The following is a 16,237-nucleotide window of genomic DNA, read 5'->3' on the forward strand; positions in this document are numbered from 1 at the left end:
ATTGATTCATTGTAATGAACTGAATTCATGTGCCAGTATGAGTCAACTCAATGACTTTCTTTTTTATTGTTGTTTCTTTCATTCTTTTTAAATTAAATTTTATTAAAAATATCATTTGAGTTTTACAATTTTCCCCCAATCTTACTTCCCTCCCCCCCCCCCCATGGAAAGCACTCTGTCAGTCTTTACTTTGTTTCCATGTTGTACCTTGATCCAAATTGGGTGTGATGAGAGAGAAATCATATCCTTAGAGAAGAGACAAGAATTCTAAGAGGTAACAAGATCAGACAATAAGATATCTGCTTTTTTCTAAATTAAAGGGAATAGTCCTTGAACTTTGTTCAAACTCCACAGCTCCTTAACTGGATACAGATGGCACTCTCCTTTGCGGACAGCCCCAAATTTCTCCCAATTGTTGCACTGATGGAATGAGCAAGTCCTTCAAGGTTGATCATCACTCCCATGTTGCTGTGAGGGTGCACAGTGTTTTTCTGGTTCTGCTCATCTCACTCAGCATCAGTTCATGCAAATCCCTCCAGGCTTCCCTGAAATCCCGTCCCTCCTGGTTTCTAATAAAACAATAGTATTCCATGACATACATAGACCACAGTTTGCTAAGCCATAACCCAATGACTTTCAAAGAAGGCAGTTCACCAGATGTTCAGAAAGGAGGCAAGAAAGCTCACTGGAAAGAGTACGGGATTTGAAGACAGAGATGCTGAGCAGTGATGTGAGTCTCTGGCCCTCAGTTTCTCTACTTTAAAATATGAAGGGGTGGCACAATATCTAAATCTCTTCTAGTGCTACAGCCAGGGCTTTAGGTCTCTGGATCCTGTGTTCTCAGCTGTAGAACAAGTCCAAAACAAAGGAGGTGATGTAATACTCCCAACTCATCTTATGCTGGTCAGAACCCCCTGAATTAATGTGCTCAGGGACAGCCAGCAAGGGCACAGCCAAAAGAGGGTGGTCAGAATGGGGAGGGGGGGTTGAAGCCATCAAAGGAGCTGGGAAGCTAGAGCTCAGGATGACCTCAGCCTCCACTCTGCTCTGCCTCCCAAACATTCTCTCCAGTATCAGCAGGGTCGACTTCCTAAGACACAGACTACCGGGTCCAACCAAAGTCTGAAGCCAGGGAGGCAGAGTCCAGGGGCCCAGGAAGACTGGGAGTGTGGGTAATGGTCTGGGCAGGTGCCAGCAAGATGGAAAGGCTTCAAGTACTTCAAACTCTAGGGACAACCTGTGTCTCCCGGCCAAGGAGGAGCTGAAGCAGAGAAAGTCAAAGCCAGAGCAACAGAGGAAGAATCCTTTGGCTAAAGCAGAAAAAGTTTCAACCACACACCAGTCTTTAGCATCATGCAGTGGCACAGTGATGGCGGAAGAGGTGAGCAGTGCCCACAAAGGACACCACTGTTCATACAGTAATTTAACGGCTGGCAATCTGAATGTCAAATCAACATTGCTGAAGGAATTGGCTCATATCAATATTGACTTTTTCAGTATAAATGAGGCCAGAAGAGAGAAGGGAAAGTGCAGCTAAATGGAAAGTTGGCTCGCAGATTCTCCTGAGGGAGACGACTAAAGAAGCTGGCGGAGCTGGTCTTATCATATGTCATAGGCAACAGGAAGCCTCATTTCCTGGGTGCTCACAGCAAATCCAAGCAAACAGACTCCACACTGAAGATGAAAAAGTAGAGTTTCTGCCACAGCCTCTGTCATAGAAGGGAAAGAGGAAGAATTCTAGGAAAACCTCAGGGAGACCCTGCACATTTTAATAAATGTCTCTTTAAGTATTCAGTATCTTCAATGAAAAGGTGGGTCCAGAGGGAGGATGGTAAGGACTGTCCCCAAGTTCACTCTCACTCCAGGCCCAATCAATTTCCAAGTCTTCTTATTCCACCCCCCCCCACAAAATCTCAGTCTTTATCCCCTTCCTTCTCTCTCATCACCTCATGCCAGAACCATAACATTCCTCATGGGTCACAATGTCTCCAGTTCTCTACTATTACCAATGATATTCTAAAAGCACAGATCTGACTATGTCATTCTTGTCTCCATGCTCTTAAATGGCTGTCCTTCCTGGGATGGGCTGCCTCCCCACCTCTTCCTTCTAGGATCCCTAGCTTCCCCCAAGCTTCAGCCAGGTACATCTTTTCTAGTGACAGAGACCTGCTCATCCACCTCCAAAGCTGGGCTTGCCCCCAGAATCTTCTCCAGGTGGCCTTTGACACACAAGACCCACCCAGGCTCATGCTTCACCATTTTCTCCCCATCTCCAACTCTAAATCTACCTTATGTTTGTCATTTCCTGTTTCTTGTACAGGCTCACAGGCTCCCCAAGGCCATACCTTTATCTGCCCTGTCCCAGGGGCTCCCAGAAAACAACATCATCAACGAGCACACTGTTGAACCTTAAGAAGAACTTTGACTAGTTTAATCATACGTCTCACTCGATGGATCCTTCTCCAAGTGCTGATATTCCATTTGCTATTCTGTTTGCATTTATCCCTCCAAGCCCTCCAAGTGATGCCTGGCAGCCAATATCCAGAACTTCTTCCCCTTTCCCAGATATCTGCAACTTCCCTTGGGTCTTCCAGAATGCTTGTACAATAAACTAACAAGCGTCCTTTTATCCTACACTTCACCTTTCTCACTCTCTTCCATTTACTGTCACTCACTAAGACCTGACTCCCTCTGATAAAAATGACTTCCACCCCCCTCTTTTCCTCTACTCTTTACAGTTTTTCTTAGATTCCAACTCACTGGTCATAGTGGAGTAGGTGGAATGTTTATGGCTCCCATAGCTCTTGATTCTCCCTCACATACCTCCATCACTCAGCAACTTCTCTTCTGTTATCCTTATTTATTTATTAGCATTTTTAAAACTTTTATGTTCCACACTCTTATTCTATTAGAAACCAGGAGGGATGGGAATTCAGGGAAGCCTGGAAGGATTTGCATGAACTGATGCTGAATGAGATGAGCAGAACCAGAAGAATATTGTCCACCCTACAGCAACATGTGGGTGATGATCAACCTTAATGGACTTATTCATTCCTTCAAGTGCTGGTTGTTACCAGGGATAATTTTGGGTTATCTGTATCCAGAGAAAGAATTGTGGACTTTGAACAAAGACCAAAGACTATTACCTTCAATTTAGGAAAAAAAAATCTGTTATCTTATTATGTAATTTTTGCGATTTCTTATACTTTATTTTTTTCCTTAAGAATATGATTTCTCTTTTATCACATCCAACCGAGTTTACTATATACCATGGAAACAATGTAAAGACTAACAGAATACCTTCTGTGGGGGATGGGAGAAGGGAAGCAAGAATGGAGGAAAAATTGTGAAACTCAAAATTAATAAAATCTTTCTAAAGAAAAAAACTTTTATGTTCCAAATTCTCTCTCTCCCTTTAGTTCTTCTGGGGTCCACTGAGAAGGCAAACAGTATGAGGTTCACTGAGAAGGCAAACAGTATGATATCAATTATACATGAAATATTTCCTAAATTATCCATATTGTAAAATAAAAGCAAAAAATTAAGTTAAATGAAAAAATTATACTTCATTTTACAATGAAGAGAGTTCATTAATTTTCTTTCAGGGAGACAGAACATTTTTCATCATGAGCCCTTTGAAACTGTCCTGGATCATTATATTGATCAGAGAAGCAAAGCCTTTCACAGTTGATCATCATTATAATATAATATGATGTTATAATTTTCTGGTTCTGCTCATTTTACTTTGCATCAGTTCATGTAAATCTTCCCAGGGTTTTTCCTGAGCATATCCTGCTCAGCATTTCTTATAGTACTATAATATTCCACCACAATCATATAACACAACTTGTTTAGCCATTCCCCAATTGCTGGGCATTCTTTCAACTTCCAATTCTTTGCCACCAAAATATTTTTATACTCATATACAGGTCCTGTTCTTTTTCCTTTGCTCTCTTTGGGATACAAACCAAGTAGTAGTATTACTGGGTCCAAGGGTAGGTACAGTTTTATAGCAATTCGGGTATAGCTCCATGTTGTTTTCCAGAATGATTTGATTAGTTCACAACTCCACCAACAGTTTATTAGTGTACTTATTTTTCCATATCCCCTACAGCATTTGTCATTTTTCTTTTTCTGTCATGGTTCCAATAGGTTTGAGGTGGTAACTCAAGAGTTCTCGTAATCTGCATTTCTCTAATCAATAGTTCAGCCATATTTTTTCATATAACTATAGGTAGCCTTGATTTCTTCTGAAAACTACATGTTCATATCCTTTGAACACGTCAATATGGGCCTTATTTTTATAAATTTGATTCTACTCTCTATATATTTGAGAAGTAAGGCCTTTATCAGATAAACTGTAAAATTCCTCCCCGCCCCAGTTTCCTACTTTTCTTCTAATTTTGGTTGCATTGCTTCTGTTATACTAAGCCCTTTTAATTTCATAGAATCAAAATTATCCATTAAACTTCCAGTGATCCTCTCTGTCTCTTGTTTGATCATAAATGGTTCCCTTATCCATAGATCTGACAGATGCTCCACTGATTTGCTTAAGATATCATCCTCTCTTTCTAAATCATGTTCCCATTTTGATTTTATCTTGGAGGGTTATGTGAAATGTTGAACAAAACCTAGTTTCTACCAAATTGATTGCCAGTCTTCCCAGCAATTTTTGTCAAATGGTGAGTTCATGCTCCAGAAATGAGGGTCTTTGGGCTTATCGAACCCTAGTTTACTGTGATCAAGCACTATTGTGTATTGCTTATCAAATCTATTTCACTGATCAATCACTCTCTTTCTAGACTGTTTTAAGGATTATCACTTTGTAATATAATTTGAAATGTGGTACTAGGCTGCTTTTCTTTGCACTTCTTTAATTGATTACCTTGATAGTCTTGACCTTTGGTTCTTCTGGATGAATTTTGATTGGTACAACACTGAACAAGTAAACTAATTTAGGTGGAATTGCCATTTTACTATATTGGTTTAGCCCACCAATGAGCAATAAATATATCTCTAGTTGTTTAGTGAAAAGTGTATTATAATTGTGTTCATATAATTCCTGAGTTTGTCTTCAAAGGTAGACTCATAATTATTTTATTTTGCCTACAACTAATTTTAATGGAATTTCCCTTCCTGCTTTATTACACTGGTAAAAATGCTAATGATTTATGTGGGTTTATTTTATATACTGCAATTCTTGAGGCTAAGTATACCATCATATCACCTAGAAAGAGTGATACTTTTTGCTATTTTATAAATCTTCAGCAGGTTAGGAGCTTGCTATCCTAGCAACCCCAGGCTATCAGCATCCTATCATCAAGGACATTTTGGCCTCTGTGGAACATAGTACTGTGCCAGCTCCATAGAGGCCAGACCTCTTTCTGGTGACAGTCAGTAATCACAGCTATCCATCTGCAGCAGTGCCTGGACAATTTCTCCAGAACTTAAGATCAGAGGTTCAGAGATTCAGAGATGGAAGGGACCTCAGAGGTCATCTTATGAAGAAAAAAAATTGAAAAAGTCTCCCACATGGCTGGAATTAGATCCCAACTCCACTTTTGGGATTCTATTATAGCCACAAATAAGATTTCACAGAAAAGATTGACTAATGCTTTAATTTGCAAAAATATTGACTTCCCATTGTATTCTAATTGTTATCCGTTAGAGAAAACCCCACCCACTTTGATGTGACTGATATTTTTAAGAGTTATGTTTTGGTAATTTTTAAAAAACTTATCAAATAATAACTGTCTTTCCTGACCATAAATGCCTCGAATCATTGACGAGATCTCAGTAAAAGGTTATGAGATCCCTTCCCTGTGGTTTTGAAAAGGCTTTTCTACTAAAAGCCAGCAATTCATCTTTTGGATGCTGAAGTTAACTGTATATTTCCTTTTGCCTAAGTCTATAAAGTTATAGGGAATATTCTCTAGCATTTGTAGGAGGAAAAAACTATGCCAGTTTTCTTAATAAACCAATCTGGATAGTTGGCAATAGTTGAATAAAAAAATTTTATTTTTTTTGAAAAGGGGCAATATAATGGACTGAACTACAAATCTCTAGGGGTTACTGCAGCCTCCTCAAAGAGACCCTCCCCCCCAACACACACACACACACACACACACACACACACACACACACACACACACACACACACACACAGACATACACCATTCAAACATCAGGGCCACTTGTTTTACATTTTTCCCAAAGATATATTCTCATAGTTTTCCTTCACTGTCACTGTCACCAGGTACTCAGAGTCAGGTAAAATACTCTTTCTAAATTCAAACCATGATAAACCTCATTTCTGACTTCTAAGTTTCCACTCATTGTAGCTCAAGAGCCTGTTATCTTTTGTACTGGTTTCTGGGCATCATTCCATTTTGATTTGGGTATAACACAAGCTGTGTACACTTCCAACAGAGAAAGCCCCTGAACACACAAAACTCTGAATGCAGAGTGTGACCAGGGACAAGCGGATAAACTTCTAGGGCTGCTGGATGATCCACCAAAAAAAAAAAAAGTTATCGGCAATACTGAAAGAAAAAAATATTTATTGGAATGGAAGCTAGAGATAAGAAGTTATTAAAGGATAATGGAAGTGAAGCAGAGAAGAAAAAATGTAATTATTATATCCTGAAGTTAAACTTTGGATGCTTATCCCAATCAAACTAAGCCTTCTGAGAAATCCTCTTCTATATCAGCTTCTTCTGTCAATATTACCATGGCTACAACTACTAATGTTGCCATGATCCTTTAGAAAAGCATTTCCTCATGACAAGTGAAGAAAAAATAAAGGATATTGTGAGAAACTATTTCACCTAACTATATGACAAAAAACCCAACAATTTAAATGAAATAGATGACTATTTTAAAAAATACAAAATATCTAGATTACAAAACAGGAAATGGAATCTAAGAATTTAATCACAGTCATAAATTAACTTGCAAAAGGGAAAAACTCCAGAATCAGAAGGATTTACATACAAATTATATATCAAAAATTCAAAGAACAATGAACTCTAATCTTATACACAATTTCCAAAAATAGAAAAAGAACAGTTTCTACTGAATATTTTCTATGATTCACATATTATCTTGATATATACATCAAAAGGAGTCAAAACAGAGAAAAAAAATTAAAGACCAACATCCCTGGTGCATATATACATGAAAAATTTTATATAAAATACTTGCAAAAAGGCTGCATCAACATAGCATAAAAATTATACCCTAAAACCAAGTTAGATTTATACCGGGAATATAAGGTTCAATATTAGAAATAGGTTTAATTATTAGAAATGAGGTTTAATATTAGAAAAACTACAAACATAATTAACAGTGTTATGAGATCACATTCAACTGAGATCAATGTATAACATGGAACCAATGTAAAGACTAACAGAATATCTTTTGTGGGGATGGGGGAAGGGAAGCAAGAATGAGGAAAAAATTTGTAAAGCTCAAAATAAATAAAATCTTTCTTAAAAACAATGTTATATGAATGACATGACTAATGTGAACAGCAAAAATCATATAATTACGTTACATAATACAGAAAAGACTTGAGAAAATGCAACAAACATTTTTTTTTAGGTTTTTGTTTTTTTGTAAGGCAAATGGGGTTAAGTGGCTTGCCCAAGGCCACACAGCTAGGTAATTATTAAGTGTCTGAGACCGGATTTGAACCCAGGTACTCCTGACTCCAGGGCCAGTGCTTTATCCACTATGCCACCTAGCCGCCGGCAACAAACATTTTTAAAAAAACCAATTGACCAAAAGCCATCATTATTTATAATGAAAACAAATTAAGAGTCCTTCACAAAAAATCAAACAAAAAAACACCAAGAATCCTTCCCAGTAAGAGTAGGGACAAAGCAAGGATGTCCACAGTCATCACTACTATTTGATATAATGCTGAAAATATGAGCTATGGCAATAAGACAAGAAGCAGAAATTGGAGGCATAGGCAAAGAAGAAACAAAATTATGATTTTTTGCAGTTGATAGATTATGTATAGAACCCTGGAAATCCAACTAAAATTCAGAAATAAAAAAGTCAATAAAGTTGCAAGATATAAAATTAATCCATACAAGTCATCAGCATATTACTAACAAAATTCAGGAGAAAGAGAAATTTCAATTGAAATTTTTTAAAATACTTTGGGGTCTACTACCATATATACACAAGAACCATACAACTACAAAACACTACAGAACTAAAGACAAATCTAAATAACTGAAGTAACATTAAATGTTCATAGGTAGATTGAAACCTGTAATAAAAATGACAAAACTACTTAAAATAATTTATTTAGTCCCCTATCAAAATATTATTTTATAGAACTAGATAAAATAATGAAATTCAATCTGGAAAAACAAAAGATCAAGAATCTAAAGGGAAATAATTTAAAAAGTGGAAATGGAGCTTATCAGAGCACCAGACCTTAAACTATGATATAAAGCAGTAACTATCAAAACCATTTGTTTTTATTTAAAGAACTGAGAGGTCAATCACAAGAATGGATTAGCTACACAACATACAGAAATAAATTAATCTAATTGGGTGATCTAATTACCCAAAGACCCCAGCTATTAGGGTATAGGATTCACTGCTTGACAAAAATTTCTGGGAAAACTGGTCAGTAGTCTGGCAGAAATTTAGGTTTGGTCCAGCACTCTATACCACAAACCAAATAAGTTGCAAATAGATACATAATCTAGCTATAAAAGGTGACATCATAAACAAATCTGAGGAGCAACGAAGAAATTATCTTAAGACATATGGATAAGGGAAGAGTTCATAACTAAACAAATGATAAAAGAGATGACAGAAAATAAAAAGGCAATTTTGATTACACAAAATTAAAGCCTTTGCACAAATTCAAAGCCATACGATTAGAAAGGAAATAGTTAACTAGAAAAAAAATCTTTGCAGCAAATTTCTCTGATAAAGGTTTCAAATTTATGAGAATAAGAGTCATTTCCCATCTGATAAATGGTCAAATGATATAAAAAAGGTATTTATTAAGGAAGAAAAAATTCAAGCTATGTATAACCATATTAATAAAATATTCCAAATCACTAATAATTATAGAAATGCAAATTAAATCAATTCTCACACCCATTAAGTAACAGATTTGACAAAAAAGGAAAATCATGAGGGTTAAAATAGATATAATGAAACACAGTTTGCAGAGATATGAATTGATTTTGGAAAGCAATTTGGAACTTTATGCACAAAAAGTAACTAAATTGTGCATCTGCCTTGAATCACTGACTGAACTATTATATCTCAAAGAATATACAAAAATATCTATGGTATCATTTTTGGTACAAAGAATTTGAAACTAAGTGAGATGCTCGTTAATTGGGGAATAGATTAACAAAGTATGGGCATATGAATGTGATAATGCAATGTAAAAAATGAAAAAGAAGGATTTGTGTGAACCAAAACAGTGAAGTGAATAGAACTAGGAAAACAATTTTTATATCAGAACACCAAATTATAAGAAATATGATCAACTATAATAAATTATGATTCCAGAGATAATATGACAATGAAGATCACTTCCTAACACAGAAGTGATAAATTTAATATGCAGAACACAACACATATTTTAAACATTGCTAATATGAAAATTTGTCTTGCTTGACAGCATATTTCTTACAAGGTTTTTATTTTGGAGGAAAAATGGGAGAAAATAAAGACTTTTTAATTGGAAAAAATTTTAACTTAAAATTTAACAAAAAAAAACACAAGAAACTAAGCACTTCTGGAGCTTGAAATGCAGGGGCAAAAACCTATAAATATGAACTTCAAGATACAGAAATCTCCACAGGAAGAAGACAGGGTGAGCAAGTGGTTACATGCTTAATATAGACATAATTTAATATTTCATATTTAGAGGGTACAAACACTGAAATGTTCACATGCAAACATTATTCACACACACATGCACGCACAGAATGGAAAACACTACTCTAGACTGCAGAAGACATGTGTTCCTTTTAAATTCTTGCATTTCAGAGGAGTGACTCAAAGTGATATTTAAAAAAAAACCCAGACCAAACCAATATCTTTACACGCATATAGTTAAGTCATTTTTCTCTTTTTTTCCCCCAAACACATGATGCTCTTTCCCATACAAAGAGTGTGCTTTTATACCATTTCCACATCTGAAATATGTGCTCTCCCCCTTTTCTCTTACACGGAGTCCAAGGTACTGGTTCAAGTCTAAACCTTCCTCTTTAGTGTGGTGTTGGTGCCTCTCTGGGTTTCATTTTCTGATCTCTAAAATTAATCTTGAATATTCCTTCCTGTGCCAAAATTATTTGACTGTAATCTATGATCTCAAATTTATTCACCCCTCCAATACCCTTCAGACCTCTTGAGCACACAATAATTGATTGCTTCTCTGAATTTTTGTACTTAGAATCAGTAGAACACTTAACAGTTAAACACTTTTTTACTTAGAGTCAGTAGAACACTTAACAGTTAAACACTTAATTATTCTCTTATGTTTTCAGGTGCATCAATGCTATGCAAATCTTAAATACATAAATGTTCATTATTTTAATTACCATAAAGGTGCTCCTTGCCCTAGGAGATGAACACAGGACCAAGTTAAAGACCAGCACAGAAAAGACCTTACTGAATTGTAGAGCTTTCTGACCTTGTCTTCAAAGCCTGCCTTTGGATATCTAGGCTGAGACACATAGAGCCCAATGTTGCCTTGGCCTCACTGTAAATGAGTGAGAGGTCAGTAATCTAGAATTCTTCTAAAGCTAGGCAAAAGCTTTACAAGCAGAGAATGTTATCTTGCAAATGGACTGAATTCCACAGAAATCTAGAACATCTGTTGTCATTCAGGGCATATATTTGACTTCATAGATGGTCTCTATTATCTTCACTGCATCATCCTTATTAAGGTTGCATTGATTTTATTTGCCCAAAAAGGGTTCTTTTCTTTCTACAAATGTTCTATCAAAAAAAATTCTTTCTGCTAATTGAGGGAAAGAGAAGAGTTTAAATGGACCCAACATGTTACATATTCCGAAGTCTAGACCTGTTTGCGATGCATTGAATCCAATGAAACAAAAGAAGACAAGGGAAATACAATCTTTCCCTGGACAGCTGAAATGGATAATCTGAGTGGGAGTCAGGAGGACCTGAACCCAAATCCAGCCTCAGACTCTTGACCTTAACTTGACATTAAGTTAATGGGCAAGGTACTTAAACTTGATTGCCAGGGAGGGAGGAAGGAAGGAAGGAAGAAAAAAAGAAAAAAGAAGCTGTTTCTCTTCTTGTAACTATATAGATATTCCTTGATTCACCAGTTCCCACTTGAAAAGGTAGTCAAACAAGCTAGGATGTACTTCATACCATTCTTGTAATATCAGCACAAGGGAAGTCACAGGGCAACCCAAGACATACAAACAAGGTGGTCCCAAAACACCAACAAGGGATAGTGGCTATAAGTATGTTTTGAGGTCAGAGTAGGAAAGTTCTTGGAAGAATGTGTCTTGGGCTGGACCAGGACTGTATGTGGGATTTAGTGAGGGGACAGCTGAGTATCTAAGCAATGGAGTTAGTCTGGACAAAGGTAGGAATGTCCAGGTTTGTAGTGAGGTTGGAAAGGTAGACCTGAGTCAGACCGCAAGGTTTGTAGAATGCTGGGCTGAGACATTTGAACCTCCAGGTAATCTGATTTGGAGCAGAGGAGTTTTAGAAAGCTTAAGCTTGCTGCAGGATAAATTGGTGAGGGAAGAAGTGGGAGGAAAGGAGGAAGTCGAAAAGACTATTGTAAAGAAATAGTTGTAAATGACTACAGTAATCTACTGTTTGACAAACCCAAAGACATCAGCTTCTGGGATAAGACCTCACCATTTGACAAAAATTGCTGGGAAAATTGGAAAATAGTATGGCAAAAACTAGGTTTAGATCCACATCTAACATTTTACACCAAAATGAGGTCAAAATGGGTACAGGCTTTAGACAAAGTATGGCACTATAGATCAATTAGCAGATCAATAAATACTCTGTCAGATCAGTGGAAAGGGGAGAAATTTATGAGCAAGCAAAATATAAAGTACATTATAAATTGCAAGATGGATGATTTTGGCTATATTAAATTTAAAAATTTTTGCCCTAAAAGAACCAATGCTGCCAAAATTAGAAGGAAAACATTAAGCTGGGAAACAATTTTCACAGCTAGGGGTTCTGAAAGGTCTCATTTCTAAAATATATAGAGAATTGCATCGAATTTATAAGGTTTCAAGTCATTCCTTAATTGATAAATGGTCAAAGGATATGAACAGACAGTTTTCAAATGAAGATATTAAAGTTATATATAACTATATGAAAAAATGTTCCAAATCATTACTGATTAGAGAAACTATGAAGTATCACCTCACACCAATCAGAAGAAAAAATGATCAACATTAGAGAGGTTGTGGGAGGATTGAAACATTAATGTATTGATGGTGGAGTTGTGAACTGATTCAATCATTCTGGAAAGTAATATGGAACTGTGCCCAGAGAGCAATAAGACCGATCATATACCCTTTGACCCAGTAATTCCAATAGTAGACCTATATCCAAAAGAAATATAAAAAATGAGAAAAGTTCCACATATTCCAAAATATTCATAGCAGCCTTTTTGTAGTGGCAAAGATTTGGGAATTGAGGAGATGCCTATCCATTGGGGAATGTCTGAACAAGTTATGGTACATGAATGTTATGGAGTACTATTGTTTTATAAGAAACCATGACTGTCAGAACCTAGAGAAACATAGAATTACAGGATCTGATGCTGAGCACAGGGAGCAGAACCAAGAGAACATTGTTCACCTTAACAACAACATTGTGAGTTGATCAACTATGATGGATGCAGCTCCTCTCAGTAGTTTAGAGACCTAGGACAACCCTAGAAGACAGGCCATAGACAATGCTATCCATATCCAGAGGAAGAAAAACAAAACAAAACAAAAACCCTTCAGAATCTGAATGAATACGACATTCACTTTTTAAAAATTTCTCTTCTGTAATTCTTTCCTATCTCGTGTTTTTCTTTCTTTCCCTTGATCCTCATTCCTCCTAGAGAAAATGACTAATCTGTTAAACACAACTGTGTGTAAAGTATTTACCTGACTATTCGCTGAGGGGAGTGGGGTGGGAAGGGAGGATGGAAGGAAATGATATAACTTAAAAATAGGCATATGTATGTGGACAAATGTTGAAAAACTTTCATAAGATGTAATTGGAAAGGGGCAGCTAGGTGGCATAGTGGATAAAGCACCGGCCTTGGAGTCAGGAGTACCTGGGTTCAAATCCGGTCTCAGACACTTAATAATTACCTAGCTGTGTGGCCTTGGGCAAGCCATTTAACCCCATTTGCCTTGCAAAAACCTAAAAAAAATGTAATTGGAAAAACAAGGTTAAATATCAATTGAAAAAAAGGGAAAAAGACTATTGTAATAATCAAGATGTGAAGTGCAAGTGGCCTAGGCTCTGGCAAGGAACCATGGGAACAGGAAGGAAGAGGACTTGATGATAGATTGGCTTTGGAGAATAAGTGAGAATTAAACAAAGAGGTCAGAGCTATCAATGGAACTGGAGGAACAAAAGAGATGGGTTCTTGGGCCTGAAGCAGAGGGACCAAGCCTAATGCAGGAAGTCTTCTAGATTGATCAGTGGTAGGAAGGAAATGACCCTGGAGAGGTGAGCAAGGGAAAGGTTGGAAGAGGGACTGGGGAACTGACAAAATGGAAATTAAAAAGCTGCCAAGAAGTCAAGTCTCACTGAGATGGTCAGGGGCCATCTTTCTGGAATTTCATACTGTAATCGTAACTAGGGTTATTCTTGGATAAAAACCAATTGGGAGACTGGTTCCTGAATGTTTTTCAATGTCTTGCCTTTGGGTCACTTCATTATTTGGTTTGGAGCTTCATGAAAAGGTGATTAATTAAAGGAAGAGAAGGAGGAACTAAAATCAGTCTTCAGGTTTTTTTCCAGGAGTTAATATAACTCTTCTTCAATAGTGAGAATTTTGAAGTCAATGTCTTTCACATGGTTTTAATTTGCCTACCCTATCCCTGTTTCTTACAAATAATTAAGAATCACCTTTCCGGGGAGCAGTTTATGACTAAGGAAGAGTAGGAGAACATCACCAAAAACCAACTAGAGGATTTCGAACACATTAAATTAAAAAGCTTTTGCACAGATAAAACCACTGTAACCAAGATCAAAAGAAATGTAGTAAATTGGGAAAAAATCTTTACAACTAATGATTCTGACAAAGGACTCATTTCTAAAATATACAGAGAACTGAGTCATATTTTTAAAACAAAAAGCCGTTCCCCAATTGACAAATGGTCAAAGGATATGCAAAGGCAATTTACAGATGAGGAGATCAAAGCAATCCATAGCCATATGAAAAATTGCTCTAAATCATTAATTATAAGAGAAATGCAAATTAAAACTTCTCTGAGGTACCACCGCACACCTCTCAGACTGGCCAATATGACCAGAAAGAATAATGATCATTGTTGGAAGGGTTGTGGGAAATCTGGGACATTATTATACTGTTGGAGCTGTGAACTCATCCGACCTTTCTGCAGAGAAATTTGGAACTACGCCCAAAGGGTGACAAAAATGAGCATACCCTTTAATCCAACAATACCACTACTGGGTCTATACCCTGAAGAGATCATGAAAAAGGGTAAAAACATCACTTGTACAAAAATATTTATAGCAGCCCTGTTTGTGGTGGCAAAGAATTGGAAATCAAGTAAATGTCCTTCAATTGGGGAATGGCTTAGCAAACTATTGTATACATATGTCATGGAACACTATTTTCTATTAGAAACCAGGAGGGACAGTATTTCAGGGAAGCCTGGAGGGATTTGCATCAACTGATGCTGAGTGAGATGAGCAGAACCAGAAAAACACCGTACACCCTAACAGCAACATGGGGGTGATGTTCAACCTTGAAGGACTCGCTCATTCCATCAGTGCAACAATCGGGAACAATTTTGGGCTGTCTGCAAAGGAGAGTGCCATCTGTATCAAGATAAAGAGCCATGGAGTTTGAACAAAGTTCAAGGACTATTCCCTTTAATTTAGAAAAAAACCCAGATATCTTATTGTCGGATCTTGTTTTTTCTTAGAATTTTTGTCTCTTCCTTAAGGATATGATTTCTCTCTCATCACACTCAGTTTGGATCAATGTACAACATGGAAACAAAGTAAAAACCGACAGATTGCTTTCAGTGGGGGTGGGGTGGGGAGAGGGAAGTAAGATTGGGGGAAAATTGTAAAACTCAAATAATATCTTTAATACAAATAAATGAAAAAAAAAAAGAATCACCTTTCCTTTCACAAAGGAATTATCCAAAATACAAAGATCCCAAGCTAATGCATTCTACTGCTAAGGTTACTGTACCTGAATCCCAAAGGCAATATCCTTTACACTCTTTGGTCACCAGTGAAGTTGGAGGGATCATGGAAGGTGCTGGTAGTAAACATTGCTTTGGTTCTTCTTCAAAAAATACCATCAGGTCCTTAGAGAAAACAAAGGAGCACATTAGTTAAGCAACCAAGAGTTATGTCTAGCCCCTCAAGAGGGATAAGAACATTTTGGTGTGTTTGTCAATGATACAATTTAACTGTCCACCCAAGTGAAGCAGGAAGGAAAAAAATAGTGAACATATTTTAAAAGGGTGAAAGTTTAAAGTGAAGAACTCAATTTAGATTGTAATGATTTATAAATTTAGTAATGTTGTACATATGTGGCTCGCTAATACATTCCTAGACCACAGTGTGGCCTGTGAATCATTCAGAATTCAGATCCCTATCCTTGGTTACTCTTAAAATTCCTTCAGGAAAACCAGTTTAGAAAGATTTCTTTGCTGCAATTTCAATTCAAATCACTTTAAGTATTTAGACTTTTGGGTCACAGAAACAACAAAATGGGGGACTAAGCAATTTCTTTAATCCTCACGATTTGTCAAACCAAAATAGAATATGTGCACCCAAAATAAAGCAACTTTGGCTGTCTCTGTGGTCTAGGTCACCCAGAATCTAAAAGGTTGGGGAAAAAAACCCATAAACTGATGATCACTGCCCCTGGGTTCAGTCAGCACCCCTCCTCTACCTTTCGTGTTATGAGCAACAAAGCTGCCTTAGAACAGCAGGGCCATGACTCACAGTTTAGGGTTTGCTACAAAAT

At 36.9% G+C, this 16,237-nt stretch overlaps 1 protein-coding gene across 1 annotated transcript in view; it reads right to left on the bottom strand.

Annotated features, from left to right (window-relative positions):
* Window positions 1–16,237, bottom strand: part of LOC141511801 (ENTH domain-containing protein 1-like) — a 116,302-nt gene that overhangs the window by 44,358 nt on the left and 55,707 nt on the right. The window contains 1 exon segment of the mRNA XM_074220833.1: window positions 15,452–15,569. Coding sequence (XP_074076934.1) covers window positions 15,452–15,569 — 118 coding nt within the window.

The sequence above is a fragment of the Macrotis lagotis genome, chromosome 2 (assembly GCF_037893015.1).
Source record: "Macrotis lagotis isolate mMagLag1 chromosome 2, bilby.v1.9.chrom.fasta, whole genome shotgun sequence".
Classification (NCBI taxonomy): Eukaryota; Metazoa; Chordata; class Mammalia; order Peramelemorphia; family Peramelidae; genus Macrotis; species Macrotis lagotis.